The sequence below is a fragment of the Dipteris shenzhenensis genome, chromosome 29 (genome assembly GCF_047967505.1).
Source record: "Dipteris shenzhenensis isolate YYH24624 ecotype China chromosome 29, Dip_SZ_1.0, whole genome shotgun sequence".
NCBI classification, from domain to species: domain Eukaryota; kingdom Viridiplantae; phylum Streptophyta; class Polypodiopsida; order Gleicheniales; family Dipteridaceae; genus Dipteris; species Dipteris shenzhenensis.
The window spans coordinates 28,851,123-28,868,325 of NC_141624.1; the positions used below are offsets into that span (position 1 = coordinate 28,851,123).

At 39.3% G+C, this 17,203-nt stretch overlaps 1 protein-coding gene across 1 annotated transcript; it reads right to left on the reverse strand.

Annotated features, from left to right (window-relative positions):
* Nucleotides 1-15,455: 15,455 nt before the first annotated feature.
* On the reverse strand, nucleotides 15,456-16,849 carry LOC147882679 (Phospholipase A2 family protein). The gene is made up of 2 exons (XM_087400819.1): nucleotides 16,122-16,849; nucleotides 15,456-16,018 (listed from the first exon to the last, which is right to left on the reverse strand). The coding sequence occupies exons 1-2, from the start codon at nucleotides 16,579-16,581 to the stop codon at nucleotides 15,951-15,953; spliced, it is 528 nt and encodes a 175-aa protein (XP_087256945.1). The 5' UTR covers nucleotides 16,582-16,849; the 3' UTR covers nucleotides 15,456-15,950.
* Between the last annotated feature and the right edge of the window lie 354 nt (nucleotides 16,850-17,203).

The window sequence follows — 17,203 nt, forward strand, 5'->3', positions numbered from 1 at the left end:
CTAGCATATCTCTTCATTATAGTTGTGTATGTATTGATCAAGTAAGAACTTAGCCTAAGGAAAGAGGGAAAAAAATTAGACAGCATGTTTGAAAAACCAATGAGAAAATAGTAGGTCTGCAGTAATGAACTCGTTGTTAAATTGGTAAGCATTCCTGGAAATCCAAATGTGCCATAGTGCGTGTGCTCTAATCCATGTCTAAGTGGCATGAGGAGTCTTTTGAGCATCCCCCAAGAGAATTTCCTTCCAATTAATGCGCTCCCTTGGTTTCATATGTACAAATTTCTAGACCCTTCTTGCATTAGGGCAAGAAATGAAGAGATGAAAAACAACCTCCTGTTTGTGTAGGCACTTCTTACAGGTACCATCCCCCTTGACTATTATCCAACTTCTGCAGTTTTTCCAAACACTTTTGTGCATAATAAGCCATAAAAGAGTGGAAAATTTTTTAGGGATCCTTTTATCCTATAATAACCCAAATCTTTATCTCCATTTCATAGAGTTGTCAAACAGCTTCCAAGTGTGGTTTAGTAGAGGATAAAGCTCCTCCATGCTATCTACTGGGTAGGAATAGGTAAAAAATGTGAAGATCCTATCCAACTAAACTCTCTATCAAATATTAGAAATCTGCCCCTTTTTCAGACAATGTCATCCTTCCACAGCTCAAGTCTGTTCAAAATCAAATCTTGATCTTGGTTGGAAAGTCTGAACTCTCTTCTAATTGTATGCCAATTTTTCCACCTAAATTGTTCTTTGTCCCATAGCTAGTCCCATTTTCTGAAGCCCTTTCTTAAAAAGATGGCAGACCTTCAACAACTCCTCATCATTTAAAGGGTTATTTTTGAAAATGGAAGAAACCCGTATAGAGTCTATCCCCATAAAGGAACCTTTTCCAGTGAAGACAAGACTTGCTTTTATCTGTTCAAAGGTAGTCCATAGAGTTCTCTAGAGTTGACTCCCTTTAGTTGAGCAAGGCTCTGGGTTGAAGGCTCTGGGTTGAAGATAGAAGAAAGCAACGGGTCATATCTCCATTTCGGTGCTCTAACAGGTTTGACAAACTTGAAGTTCATGAGTAATATTTTAACCCAACCTCTATCAGGATTATAGATTGCTTTAAGAATCCGAAAGGTTGCCAACTTATAAGAAGCTTGCTGAATATTCATCACTCCTAAACCCCCTTCACTCTTGGGTCTAGTACAAAAGGACCATTTGACCTTGAAGATTCTCCTCTTTGTGTCATTACCACCCATAGGAATGATATGCAAAGTCTAATAAATTTCTCCAAATTTGAGAGAGAAGGGCAACAACAAGAGAGATAGAAAATGGAGATAGGATAAATACAATGGTTTAGGATGACCATCCTCCAAGCCAAGTAGCCTAAACTCCCCTCCATTTATCAAGTTTATTCTTAAACCTTTTTAGGAACCAGTCCCATCTTTCTTTCAAGATGAACTTGAAACCCATAGGAATACATAGTAGTCTAAAATTGCCCTTAGGGAATTTATTTGCAACCCTTTGCTTTGAGTTGTTCTTGATCATTGCTAGAGAGGATAAAAAATCCCATTTTCATATGATTGAATTTTGAGCCAGAAGCAATACAAAAAGTGTCTACACATTTCAAAGCATTTTCAAGGTATTGTGGGGAGTTGCGGATTGTGAGATTTGTGTCATCTACAAACTGTTGTGTCAACAATTGATTTCCAAATGCTAATTCAATCCCTCTTAGATCCCCTTTGTCAACATAATCCTTAATAAGGCAGCCCAGAGAGTGTGCAGTAATAGCATACAACAGTGGTGCCAAGGGGCATCCTTGTCTAATAGAACATTTTAAAGGCAGAGTTTGAGACATTTCCCCATTGATGCACAACTTTGCAAATGCATTAGTGGGAAGTAGCTTCAACTATGGTCCAATTCCTAAATCTTGTATAGCCTGTACTGGTGGTCCCAATTGAGTCTATCATAAGCTTTATCCAAGTCAATTTTGATGAAATTGACATCCTACCCTGATTCTTATGCATGTGTGCACCCTTCCCATAGGTTTACAACTGCCTCAAGGATGTGTTTTCCCTTATAAAACCCTTCTATTATGGGAGAATCCATATATCCATTTTGTGCTTAAGCCTTAGAGCCAAAGCCTTTGCATATATCTTATAGCTACAATTCAACATAGTGAGTGGCCTCCAATTTTTAAGTTCTATTTTTTCACCTTCCTTTGGGATTAGCTTTATCACTCCTCCATTCAAGTGTTCTGGTAACTTGCCCAACTCAATACACTTTTGCCAAAGTTTTAGAAAACAAGGTCCAATAGTGTCCCAAATGAATTTATAAAATTCAATAGGGAGATCATATTCCCCCGACGTTTTACCTTCAGTCATGGCAAAGTTTAACTCTTCGAGAGTGTGGTCAAGATCAAGTTGAGATTGATCAAGGATAGACACCATTTTCCTTCTTTTCTGCTTGCATAAGTGACCCTAACTGACATGCCTCTAAAATATTTGCATCCATGTTTTCTTCTTCTAATGAGACAAAGGGAGTGTTGAGAATAGCATCATGCCAGCCCTATGAGGAGTCAACTGAGTAGAATAGAGAGTTCCAAATAGAATTTATTGCTTGCTACACAGACTAAATTTTGAAGAGAGAGGGGTCAGTTTTGAACCACAAATTCCCTTTATGCCCTTTTCCAAAGTCAAGCCTTGTGAAAATAGGTTTATGGTTTGGTAGAGTCAAGGAAGAGAAAGTCCTGTGTTGTTTTCCCATAGTAAGATCAAGAATGTCTTGTGAGATGTATACTCTATCTTATCTGGCTTCCCTTTTGAAATCTCCAATCTGTCCATTTGACCAAGTGAATAACCCAGAATTACCAATGTCAATTATTTGCAGGCTTTCTTTAAGATCCTTCCAGTAGGAAAATTATGAACATCTTAATTTTGAGCCATTTTGTAACCATTTGTCATATCCCAATTCAACCATGTTAAAGTCTCCTAGTATTACATAGTTTCTGTTTAGCTCTTGGAGGAGTTCCAAGTAAGCTTTTTGGACAAGACAAATGTGAAGGATAAATTTTTATTGTTATAGTCTATAGAAATCCATCTTTGATTGGCATCGTGTCTGAGGTTGGAGATACTTGCTTGGTGATAAGAAAGTACCCCAAGGCAATACCACCTCTGCCTTCCTCATGATTTGAGTAGAGCCACATTCTTCTTTTGTCAATGATCTTCATTCTATTCTTTAATGTGGAGCCAATTACCTTTACCTCTTGAATAGCTAAGAAAGTGGGGGAGAGGGAATTCTCCTTTAGCCACCTTCTTAGTCAGGTTCCTATTTATTGAGGCTTTTGGCCCCTTTAGGCACCCATTTGGGTATAGCTGGCTGTTGCACCTTATCCTGAGTAGGTTTCCCCCTATTTCTCTTCATAGGGAAATTTTTTTCTGTATGAGAGGAGAGAACATAGAGAAAGTAGGAATTTGGTATGTTTTTATAGACTAGATGCTGTTCCCTAAAATTTTCCCATTCCTAGTCACAATGACTCGGGTGTCAGGCAATTCTTATGCTACATCCAATTTTACACAAACTTGTGGATGTCCCCTAGGATTGATGAAGTGCTCCTTTTCTACCCCAATGACTTGACCCAGACTCCTACAAAGATTGGGTGCTTGATTCTCCAAAGAGAAGGGGAGGTCAGGGAGCCCTACCCAAATTGGAATAAAGGTGGACCTAGGCTTGTCAAGATTGAAGTCCTGAGACCAATACTCAAGGTATGATGGTTGATTTCTAATAGTCTGCAAGATGTGGTGTAGAGCACTAAAATTCATTTCTTCTTTCTTGAAACAAAAGAAATATAAGCCTTTCCTGAGAAACCTCACATTGGTTACTACAAGACTTTTTCAAATCCAATAGGTTTTGAGCATTTTCTCTAGAAAGGTAGCTAGTGGTCTAGGACCCGGTACAAAACCTATGACTACATGCATGGATAAGCAGTTAATAGATTTGTCTAGTCTATCCTCATCTAGAAAGGCATCTACCTTACGTTTAGCAAATGAACTTTCCTCATTCAAAGAATTTTCACCCTCCTGTTGAAATGCTCATGAAATTTGTTGGTGGTTGAGGGCGACCTGGAAAGTCTGACGATCCTCCATGATTGGTACCATCGGTGGTGTCGTTTTCTCTATTTCTTGTTGAGTTTACGAGGGTCTGCTCATCATTTCCCTGATTTCTACTTCTTGCTCCAGTGGGTTTCTTTTGGAATTGGACATAGGGGTGCCTTTGTCTTACTCCACTTTCTTTTTTGACTGGATTTTAATATTTGCTTGGGTTTTAACACTTGTCTCACCATTTCTCTTGTTAGCACTTCCTCCTGAATGCTCTAAAGAGGCATTTCTTGGGTTTGCCTCTACCTTTCCTATTTCGTATGAGGGGATATGGAAGTATTGGCTTCCTGTGGTGTCTCTCCTAACCCTATGGCTTCCACCAATAAAGCTAGTATGACCTCATTCAAAAGGTGGGGTAAAAATACCGCCCTTGAATTATTGCACAATGCCAGAGTATAAGGCCATGAGTTCTTAATGGAGGATCCAATTCCCTCTTCCTGAGTGCCTATGCTCCTATTTGAAGCTTGCTCTCCTCCATGTCTGAGGTTCTCCGACAACTGCTCTTCACCGTCTCCGAATTCTTTATGTCCAAGGAGGGGAGGAGAGTTTAGGTGGGAGAAGAGTTCCTTGTTTTGGGTAAATCTTGGAAAACAAAATGGCTATCATCCATCAACATTTCAGGTATAAAGCTGATGGAGCTGAACATTGTGTCACATAGATTTTCATGCGAACAAGGTGTCCCATCGGTCGATGTCAAGTTCACTAGATTCGAAGTCTAGCTAGATTCGGTGTAGCTGAGGCTAGGTTGGGGGTGATTTCACTACCTCCAAAATTCACCTCCATCTCTCTCAATTTCTTCCATTGATGGATTTTTCAATAGCTTGCATTTGAGGCACATCGCATTAGCACACCCCAAGCAAAGAGTTACCTCACTACTTAGTAGGCATGATTCGGCTAATCCAAGGAGGACTTCCATAGGCAATATGGGCTAAGTTTGGTTAAGAAAAACCTTTCCATTTATTAGATAGAGATGTGGCTTAAACAGTGTGGCTCTTTGTATTCACAAAACCCCATTCTGGACAACACTAGATTTGTATAAGGAGTTACTATTAGTGCATCAAAAGGTGTACTAGTGCCTACCCTCAAACAATGAAGTCTCTATTGCTTTTGTATGTAGTTTAGTGTTGGAGAAATGAAAAATGCATGGAGCCCTTCCAAGAAAGAAAACTACATGGTGGCATGCACAGAGTTTGTAGAGAGTGTCCTGAAAATCATGGAGAGAAAGGGTAAGCCCCACAAGAAGATGGATCATTGGAGATGGGGCAATGGTGCATTAAATATTGTTTTACTATAGCAATACATCTAGTATAAGAGAGCAATACAAATTACAGAGTTTAGAGGGTCGAGTGCAATTTAGTAAGGTAGCATCAATGCTTAGTTTGACAAGAGCTACATTGAATGAAAAGAAGCAAGTTCTATAGAATGTAGCTATTGCATATGATGATGCCAAAAAAAGAAAACATAAACATAAAGAGGTTTCACATGCTATTCATCCTCTAAAAAAGGAATTTGATAGTTTGGAAACAAGATTAAATGATTTTTGAAGTGTACGTACACAATCAAAGACCCTCTAGTTGAAAGTTAGAGGCAAAATAAAAACCCTAAATACAACACTTGTTGTTCTATATATGGCAGTTTGCAGCCCTCATTGGCATTGGCATCTAGCATGGCATCCTTGCATATGATTTGAGAGGTTTTGTCTATCTATGTAGACCTAAAATTTTCCAAGTGTAAACCTCTTTAATAACATTATTTCCTCTTGGTTTTGTAAGAAAACTATGCAATCTACTTGAAGATGTGGAAGAGTCCATTGGACAAAGTGCATTTATGGATGCTCTATTGCAGCATATGAAGAGCAGCTCACTACTCATAGTTCCATCACCTCCTTGGGTTTGCACATCCCAACATGGACAATATTAGGATTGATAGCACATGCATTGCATGCGGAATCTCATGTGTTAATGATAAAAATTACTCCATGCAATTGGGTGTAAAGTATTTGGCTTAATTATTCTTTCATGCCATTGTTGTATGCCAACAATATTGCAATATTTGTTTTAAAATGTATGAATATATAGTAATGGGAGTACAACTACATTGTATTCATGTGGGTGTATAAAGTATTTGGCTTAAGTTTTTTTGCTTATTTCAAGCATTTTGTTCCCTAAGATAGGAAAAAAACATGGGACTATGATCTTATAAAAGTTAGACTCTTATTTAGTCTAACTTTGAAATTGGACTTCACTAGAGGCCAATTTTCTTGAATATAGTGTTAACCTTCATTTTTCTAGAAGCCTCTTCTAGGTCTATAAAATTTTATGTGTTCTTTTCCTTCTTCCACAAAATATAGTGGTTTAATATTCCTCATTGTCTCTCACTTCTTGCTCATTGAGTCCCTCAGGCAACCTAAAGATGAGGATCATAGTGGGTGGAGCTTGTAACAATTTTGCATAGTCCTCACTCTCAGATGTTGTCTCCTTATTATTTCTTTTTGGATCCCCTTCTATGAGAGGCTCCAACTATCAAAACATGTGGGGGATTTGCCTTATGATGTACATAATGACCATCAAAATCCATTTATCAAAGATGTCTCCAAGACAAGTTATTATGTGGGTATCATTCTTGAAGGGATCTTCATGCAATGTCCACCTAATCATCTCAATAAAATCCTACAATGTTTAGGAATGCACAAAAAAAACATTAAAACACATACCGCTAAACTATAAACAAAATCTAATAACTATACAACGTCTTACTAGGAGAGACACAGATGCATATACATTCCATGTTGTTTTGGCTTCGGCTTCCCTTGTCCACTTCAATGGGAAGTTGAAAGATGCCCATTGCCCTTTGCCTATTGTTATCCCATGTAAGAGTACCCTCATTCTCTTGCCATGAATGAGGTTGGATACCTAGATAGCCGGAGGGGTTTCCATTTTCTGAGCAAAAACCCCCGAGCGATGTGCGGATAAAAGGTGGGAGGGGTCAAAATATATAGTCTCAAGTCATGGGAGCACAAAATTCCAAAATTTTTCAAGGAATATGTACATGAATGTTAATGAATAGAGATAGATATAAATGGATATAAATATACCTTTATATAATGACCATATATAATGTCCAAGTGGTGACGTATTTAATGACTTTTAAATATCCTTTAATTTCTTCCACCATTGGATAGATCATGAAATTTTGAGCAAATCTCCTCTTTACGGTTCCTCAGGCTGAGCTAAGGAAAATATATAACCAATTTTCAATAGACCCTCCAAGTTTATTATGCCAAAAGAGCTTGCCCCAAACCTATTCCGTCGGCGTAATACCCTTGGAGGGCCTACAAAGAAGGGGTCATAATGTTTGCTCTTTAGCTCAGATTTAGGAGCTGTAGAAAGGAAAAATGTTCAAAATTTCATCATCTACGCAATAGTGGTCTTAAAATTATAGTTTTGAGAGGTATAAAAGAGATAAATTGGAAATTTGAAGATGTATATGAGAGTTATAACTTCTCCCTAATTCATATTATGGTAGGAAGGAGTTCAGTTGGACCACATTTCCTTAAAGGTACTTAGGTTTTTGGAGGATTGGGAATATTATGAAAATCTCTCCCTTGACTTACCATATTTGATAATATAGTAGAGATGAGTTTATGGTTGATTATAATGCATTGACATGCCCGATCATAATGGTTTGGTAGTTCCCGATCTCATGGGATCTGTTGATAGGTGAGATAGTGTTAAATTTACCACCATGAGTTTCATGCAAGAACACAAAATGATGCCCTTTAAAATCATAGGTGCGATGAATTTGATGCCCATTTTTTGGTTTGCAAATTGATGCCTTTGGAATCGATTGCATGGTTGATTTGATGCTCATGTAGCTCATGAGGGTTTGAAAAGAGATTCTCTATCTATTCACCACCTAGTTGAGTTGATGTGGTACTTCCGATCATGAGGGTTTGCAAAGGGATGCCCTTTCAAATTGATTGCATGGTTGATTTTATGATTTTGATAATCATGAGGGTTTGAGAAGGGATAATTGTAATAGCCCTTCTAATCATCCACATGGTCGATTTGATGCTCAACATCTTAGGGTTTACAAAGGTATTCGCCCCTTCTAAATGGACCACATAGTCAATTTGATGGTCATGAAGAATCGACCACATGGTTCATTTCATGTTGTGAAACTCATGAGGTTTTGCAAAGTGGTCCCCTTTCAAATCAACCATGTGGTCCATTTGATTCTCATACTAATTGACCACATAGTTGATTTAATGGTCATGCCATTCATGAGGATTTGCAAAAGGATCCCTGTCAAATAAGCCATGTGGTATATTTTCTGACTATGAAATTAGGAGGGTTTGAAAATGGTCTATGTAAGCCTTTTGAATTGACCACATGGTCTATTTGATGCTCATGTAGGTCATGAGGTTTTGCATGGGATGCCCTTTCAAATCAACCACATGGTAAATTTGATGAACTTTGCAAACCCTTATGAGTTGATAACATAGTTTGATAGAATACATTGATAACACAAGTTCAACACAACATAAAACATTTAATCCAAGTTTAATGCAAAGAGATCGATGTAATGTACTTTCAAATCGACTACATCATTGATTTGAGCATTTGTAAAGGGGAGTCAATTTCAAATCAATCATATGGTGGATTTGATGCTCATGCAACTCAAGAGGGGGGTTTGCAAGGGGATGCACTTCAATTTGACTAAATGGTTCACTTCATGCTTTGCAAATCATGAGGGTTAGCAAAGGGATGCCCTTATAGATAAACCTCATGGTCCATTTCATGCTCATGAACTCATGAGGGTTTGCAAAGTAATGCCATTTAAATTTATCACATGGCCAATTTGATGCTCATGGAATTCATGAGGTTCTGTAAAGGGATGCCATTTCAAATCAACCATGAGGTCAATTTCATGCTCATATAACTCATGGGGTTTACAAAGGGACAATCTTTCAAATCAACCACATTGATCGCCGTGAAAAGAATGAGGGTTTACAAAGGAACTTGTTCAATGGCCCTTCAAATTGTCCACATTGTTGATTTGATGCTCATGCAATTTGTGTGGGATTGCAAGGATTCCCTTTCAAATCGACCATGTGGTCAATTTTGTACTCATGCAACTCATGGAAGTTTGCAAAGGGATGTCCTTTTAAATCAACCTTATGATAGATTTGTTGCTTCATAAAATCATGAGGCTTTGTAAATGGATGCCTTTCAATTTGACTATGTGGCTGATTTGATGACCATGAAAATGAAGAGGGTTTGCAAAGGGATTTGTGTAATGGCCTTTCAAATCAACCACATGGTCATTTTGATGATCATGAAACTCATGTGGATTCACAAATTGATGCCTTTCTAGTTAGCCACGTGGTTGATTTGATGCTCATGCAAGTCATGAGGGTTTGGAAAGGGCTGCTCCTTTAGATCAACCACATGGTCAATTTGTTGGTCATGCCCACTCATGAGGGCTTGTAGAAGGACGGGCTTTCAAATCAACCGCCAAGAAATTTGGTAACCATGGAAATCTTGAGGGTATGAGAAGGGATTTGTGTAATAGCCTTTCAAATCAACCAGATTGTCAAAGAGTTGTCAAATTGATGCTCATGCAACTCATGAGGGTTTGCAAAGGAATACTCTTTAAAATTGATCACCTGCTCAGTGTGATGGTTATGCAACTCTTGAGATATTACAAAGGGATTCCCTTTCAAATTAGCCACATGATTGATTTTATTCTCATGCAATTCATGATGGTTTACAAAGGGGCGGCCTCTCAAATTGTCCACATGTTCATTTGACATCCATGCATGATGGTTTACAAAGGGGCGGCCTCTCAAATTGTCCACATGTTCATTTGACATCCATGCAACTCATGTGGGTTCAAAAAGTGATACCCATGGTCAATTTCATGCTCATGAATCTCATGAGGCTTTACAAAACGATGCCCTTTAAAATCTACTCTATGGTTGATTTGGTGGTCATGCCACTCATGCCACTTTGCAAATAGATGCCCTTTCCAACAATCAAATGCATCGTCAATTTGATGATCGTAAAAATCATGAGGGTCTTTAAAGGGTATTAAAGGGATCTATATATAGCCTTTCAAATCAATCACACTAGTGATCTAACGCTCATGTAGCTCATGAGGTTTGCAAACGGATGTTGTTTCAAATTTGCCATGTGGTCATCAAAGCTGCCCTTTGTAGACCCTTATGAGTTGATAACACAATTTGATATATTGATAGCGAATAATTAACCAAAATAAAAATTTCAATCCAAGTTTAATGCAAAGAGATCTCTGTAATGGCCTTTCAAGTTGACCACATGGTTGATTTGATGAACATTAAACTCATGAGGGGATACCATTTGAAATCAACCACATGCTCGACTTGATGTGTATACATCTCATGAGAGATTGTAAAGGGATGTCATATGACCATGTAATGGAGTTTATGTCATGCAACTTTGAGGATTTGCAAAGAAATTCCCTTTCAAATTGACCAGGTGGTCGCTTTTATGCTCATGTAACTCATGAGGGTTTGCAAAGGCACGACCTCCCAAATCGACAGTGTGGTTGACTTGCTACTCATGCAAACTCACAAGGGTTTGCAAAGGAATTTTGTTTCAAATAAACCATTTTATTGATTTGATGAACATGAAAAACATGAGGGTTTGCAAAGAAATCTTTGTAATGGCCTTTCAAATGGACAACATGGTCAATTTGATGCTCATGCAACTCATGCGTGTTGAAGAACATTCTAATGATCCACTTGGTATCCAAGGCTAAAGTATCAATTTTAATATTAGGAATGCCCACACACCCCTCTATTATTGGCACTCGAAGGAATACCGTGAAATCTTTAACCACCATCTCCTCTATCCAAGAGGAAATTTAAAACTCTCTTTCGAACATTCGTGTAGCATTGAAGTACTAGAGAGATGAAATCAAAATAGGATATGTAGACCCAATATGTTTAAGAATGACAATTCTCAAGTTACATCTCAAATTATGAGATCTCCAATGATCCAATTTCTCTTTGCTGTTGGATAGTATCCAATCAAACCTTTGTTGCAAAGACATTGCCACCCTTACCAAGTAGCAAGGTGTCTCCATAGCCATCCAAGTTTCTACCACTTAAATCCATAACTATCCAACCACCTAGGGCTTTCATCCATCCTTACCTCTAGAAAGCAAAAATCTTTCCTTGATTATAAATAGAGCCTAACACTCTACAAAGATTGCTAGCCATCATCAAAATGTGATCTATCTTCTCTTTGCAACACTTACAAAAGGAAATGAGATCATCTGCAAACATTTTGAGATCCACTTGATTGCCAAATGTAATCATATGATGTGGGATACTATATCCACCTCTTACAATACTTTATAGCTAGGCTAAAGAATTTCAGCTAGTTAGCCTAAAGAATTTCAATTAAAAAGAGAAAAAAGAAGAGGAGCCAAGGCACGATGCTACTATACCCATCTCTTACAATACTTTATAGTTAGCCTAAAGAATTTCAGTTAAAAGAGCAAAAAGAAGAGGGGCCAAGGCACAATACTTCCTCACCAACCTTCCTAAAGAGAACTCCCCAACCCCACCATTAGTAGCCACCATTGCCGTTGCTTGACCAAAGAGGGTCTTGATCATCCTATAAAAACTAGGGCCAACACCCACCTTCTCTAATGTCTTGAACAAAAAATCCCACTTAACTTTGTGATCAATCTACCTTGTCTAGATCCAAGTTAAGGAAGATACACCTATAATTATTAGACAATGCAGAGTCCAAAACTAGATCCATTTAAGATCTCCTTAAAAATGTTGCTTATATAAAGAAAACCACGTTCTTCCTTGCACACCAAATTTGGAAGGATCTCCTTCACTCTCAAGGGAATAGCCTCTTCCATAACTCTATAAGGCACATTGAGATGGGTCTCAATACTATTAGATTTCTTTGGGATGGATGAGGTAATAACACTACTATTTACCTCTTTAGAAAGACTATCCATAAGATAGGAATCTCTACCCATAGCCACATATATACATTTTTCATATAGTCTCAAAATTAAATATTAGAATTGAGTCATCAATCCATCAAGACCGAAAGTCCTAATTGGCTTCAAAAGATCAAATACCATCTTCAACTCTTTCTTTATAGATTAGGCTACAACCTAGCTCCCTTTGAAGAAAGCATCTAGTACCCCAAATGGGACATGATCCTATGAACTTCTACCTTCCACTCTAAATCCACCTCCATCAAAAAATGATGGTTAAGCTATGGTGCCTTACAAAGAAATACACAACATAATAGGCATGATAAGCAGGGTTACTGTCTCCTCATGCACTTTATCTATGAATTCCTTCATCCTTTTTGCCCTAATAGCATAAAAAAAGAACTAAATTTCTTATGGCTCATTGTCTCCTTTAGATTGACTATTAAAAGAACATGGACTGGGTTTTAGGCTACTAAACTCAATTATTTTTATATGTTTGTTCAAGTTGGCAGCTTGTGAGCCCTATGAAAGGTAGGATAATTAGTAGCCTTATGAAAGGTAGGACAATTAGTAGTACGTCTCCTTATAATCACTAGCCCAATCGAGTGGCTTTTTTTACTTTCATGGGAAAGGGGCAGAGCTACTAATATTCCATTGGGTAGAGCTACTAATGTTCCTTTTAAGTTTAGTAACTCTCTACTAAGGGATTTGGAACTTTCAATAGCTTCTACTCTATGGACTCAATGGTCTTGTTTGAGCAAGGGGGGGCCCATGCAAAGTGGGGAGGGTTGTGTGAGACAATTAGTCTTGGTGGACAACAAATCTGGAAGGGAGCCAAGGTGAGGGAAAGAATGAGTGTTTTGGATGATGTCAAGTAGGCTTCAACCTTAGTGATTGAAGAGAAGCTTGAGGATGAACTAATGTTTGCATTCTCAAGGGAGGTAGATGAGGCCTTGAAGTTTGAGTAGTTGTTTAGAGCCGACAAAGTGAGAACACAACCTAGATTAAGTGGCCTCATTTAGGGAATTGTTTCTCATCCCAATCATTTATAGATAAAGCGTAAGAGGAGAAGGGTAGCATTGTTTTTCATCCCTATAAAAATAGTCAACAAGGTCACAACTTGCAACACAATCGTCCCACATATCCTTCTCAACTTGAAGCATATCATTGTTGCTGCCTTGAGATGTATCCCCTTGTTCAAGAGCCATGTTCAGATCACCACTAATGAAAAAAATTAGACCTCAAGAGCATCTTGCAATTGGTTCCGAAGCTAAGCTCTATCCCTAGGGAGGTTGCAACGATAAATCAAACCCACAAGGGATCTAACCCCAAATACGATTGCACAAACATGACATGACCATCCGAATCCTCGACACAATTTTGAGTCTTCCAATGTACTTGATGAAAATAGATGCCCTCCAAAACTTTGGCATGGAATATGACAAAAGTGCTAACACCCATGGCGAATTCAATTCAACCAATCCAATTTGCCCTTTGACCACCTTTGTTTCTTGAAGCAAATCAATGTTTAGAGGATAGCATAACAAAAAATGAGCACAAGACTTGAATAGCATGAATATGATGCCTCTATGATGCACACTGGGCATGAGAAGGAAAAGCTCTAAACCCCTATCTCCATCACTATAGCTGGTAGGAAAAACTAACTACTACCAAAGGCCCCATAAGGAGCACCTTTGTCCTCTAAATATTGGCCTTTTCCATTAAGCAAAGGGGAATTTCAATATGAAAGTGTCAATAGGCAAGTAAAATCTTGCAAAAGTGTGGATTCAAGTACATCTTTCTTCTTATTCTTTGTTGTCCACTCACTGCCTAAGGCCAAATCCTTAGAGGGTTGAGCCACCACTACTAGTCTAGTGGCTTCCACCTATGAATTTTAACTAGTAGAAACAATATCCAAAGGCTTATCATCATGTTGGGTTTGCACAAGCTTCTCCAATTCCATTGCCGAAGGTGGGACTTGCTTCTCAACTCTTGTAGGATATTTTCAGGCAAAAGGCTTGCTCTAGTGATAAATGTAACATCCATCCAAGAATGACCCCAATAAAATTTGAGAGGGCAAGAAGAACCCTCCATAAATGAAGGCCCATATGATCAATAGCTACTTCACTATATACCACAAGACCCATGCTCTCTTACCCATACAGTGTGAAAGCTACTAGGGAAATCAAAAGACTCCAAATACATAGTGACTTGGTCCAAGGAGTGAAGTAACTAAGGCAAAAAATCTGGAAAGGGGACCTACATCGAACACTCAAGCAATGAAATCACTAGGAGAGGAGAGAAGTCCAACGCAAAATTAATACCACGACGCCCTTTAAGTAAACACCACGACATGTGAACCCAAATAAATCATTTCTCATTAACTCCAAAGGGACATCCACTACCACCAAACTCTTCTCAATAGGGTACTCTCCTCGGTTGACTCAAAGGGCATCCCTTCACTAACGACTCCTCATGCGACACCTCCTTCCGTCATTTGAGTATAGGAAGGCTATTGCTCCTTGTGTTATGGCAACAATGATCTCCTCAAGTTCTTGAGGAAGTTAGGGAAGGACAACATGCTCTGAAGAACTTGCCACATCCTATAAGGACATGTCTAAAACATCAACCTGACCCATGTGGAAAGTAAGCCCCGTTCCCTCCTCGATACTCTTGTTGTCTTCTCCACATGACTTGCATTGCCTTTAATCTCATCATTCGACTCACAAAAATCTTGGCATAAAAAGTAACCACCTTGTTGAAAGCCAACAATCTTTCGCCTGCTCCCCCTAGTGTGCTTGTTTGACATGCAATGAATGAAGGGGCTTCAAGCAAATGCATCACCAAATTACCTAATAGCTTTGCTTATTGATGCTTTTAAGAATGAATGTAGCTAAAGATTTTCACATAAATGATAACAAAAAATTTCAAAGAGTGATGGACATATTAGAGAGGTGCCTTTATTTATGTTGTTCTCGTGGATGTGTTCCATAATTCATCATTAACTCCCCTTACTACACAATAGCAAGGAAGTGTTAAAATTTTAAAGTTAAGATAGCTTGGATACATCTATCATAAAACTAACCCATTGTATATCCATTGAATTGTTTCCTTCATTTATCGCTTCCCTCCCACAACATTTTATGTCCATAAGAAATGGCCTCGAGTTTGGTACTTGACATGTCTCTTACTTATATTTATGGTTACAACTATGTTAAAAAGAATAAGGCACTCAATATACCTTGGCAATTCAACTTAGTACCCATTGAGACATTTGCACTCCATTATCAACTAAGAAAGTTGAGTTAGGAAAACAAATATTTGTACCCATAATCATTTCACCATACATTCCAAGGAGAATTCATTTAGTGTTTAGTTATGGCTACTTTACTCCTATAAGGACATGCCACTTTACTCTCACAATAGCATGTCGTCCCTCCCATTTACCATGATGCTCGTGGGAATTACAAATGATATGCTAAGCTCACTCATCGCATCGCTTTGAGCCGTCTTATTCCAAGAGAGTGCTACTCTTTACCATAACCCTTCCTAGCCAATGGCATGTCCAGCAATTTTACCGGTATCCTCGGCTAATAATCACTCGTCACAAAAAGCCGTGCGCTCCAGGAAATTCGACGAGCAAAACGAGGAGATCGCATCATGGATCGGTTCAGGAATCTGATTAATGAGTTGAAACATGCGATGAATGGGCAATGACGACCCACTTCGTGGAAAAAGGGCCTCTACGGGAGCGACAGAGATGAAAGAGTGAGCAGATCTGCGCTTGATACTTGCCTATGGTTTTTTGGTCCCCGCATTCTGCAGAAGCATCCTCCTGTATGGTAAAAGAACGATACGCAGACCTATCGGCCAGGCAAAAAAATAAAAAAAGGACTCTGTAATGGCTCCAGGTTGAGCAAACGAAGCACAGAAACCCAACGAGCAAAGGACACACATAAGGGTTACCTGTGATGCATGCGGTTCGATAAGCGCCGGCGATGAGGGCATTGCCCTTGGGGGCGCTCCAAGCAGACTTGGGCGAATTCTCGAGGCAATCCAGAAAAGCGAGGTCGGCTTTGTAGAGGTCGATCTGGTCGTAACTGTCGTAGCCGATGTCATGACAGTAGCAACAATAGTCGAGCCAATCGATGGGGGGTTTGTCCCAGAGGAGAGATCCACGACTCTTACCGCTAGACCAGTTAGGGCCACAGTAGAGGCCATATTTGGGAAAGAGGTGAGAGAGGAGAGCTCGGAGGCCTGTATGCCAAGGGACTCGGGCAGGGTAAGGGGAGAAAGGAGGGGAGGGGCAACCAGGTAGCTGTGATGGAGTTCTGGAGGACTGTACTTTCTCTGAAGGGGAGAGGCAGCTTGTAGTGGGCAGAGAAGAGCTTGCAGAAGACCCAATGCCCTCTTCTTTCAGCTCCATTGAAGCATTCCTTCAAACCATCACTCCTTTTCTGTGTACCATGGCTTACTTTTAGAGCGGAGACCACTACGACAGTGCCCCCCCCGCCCCCCTCTCTTATTAGCTTGCTATGTGGCGGCAAGCTAGTGAAGGGATTATTCGTCAATAAATATAGACTCTTGTCACTCACAAAGTCGCTACAATTTGTTGCAACATTATAGGAGGCCAAACTACTTGCGGAGTGCGTTTACACCGCCCGCCTGCTTGCCAAGGAACTTAGACGGCCGGTCGGGTGTGTAGTTCACACCACTCGGACAACTTATAGGGAAAATGCTCGCGTTTAATTGCAACCAAAGTGCATTGGTGTGGTGCATGGATTGTTGATTTTGTGTCAAGTGGTATCGATTTGATTCCCAATCGTTGCTATTTGCGGGTAAAAGGTCTCCATGCCTTGGAAGCAGATGGATGGCCTCAACACGCTGGACAAATGTTTTTGGAAGTTCAGTCTAGGCCCATTGTTTGTATTTGTCCACATGTGCTGACGGCCCTCCCCATTTTCTTTTGTGGGTTGCCGAGTAGGTGGTGTGAACCCTCTTTAATGCAACTCTATATGAACATGACTTCTACTGGAAACACCATTTCA

Bases quoted from the DNA above. Each gene is read 5' to 3' on its own strand.
- LOC147882679 (XM_087400819.1), bottom strand. From the start codon at position 16,581: ATGGAGCTGAAAGAAGAGGGCATTGGGTCTTCTGCAAGCTCTTCTCTG. The intron at 16,019-16,121 runs GTAACCCTTATG...CCTGGCCGATAG, and splicing joins TCGAACCGCATGCATCACAG to GTCTGCGTATCGTTCTTTTA.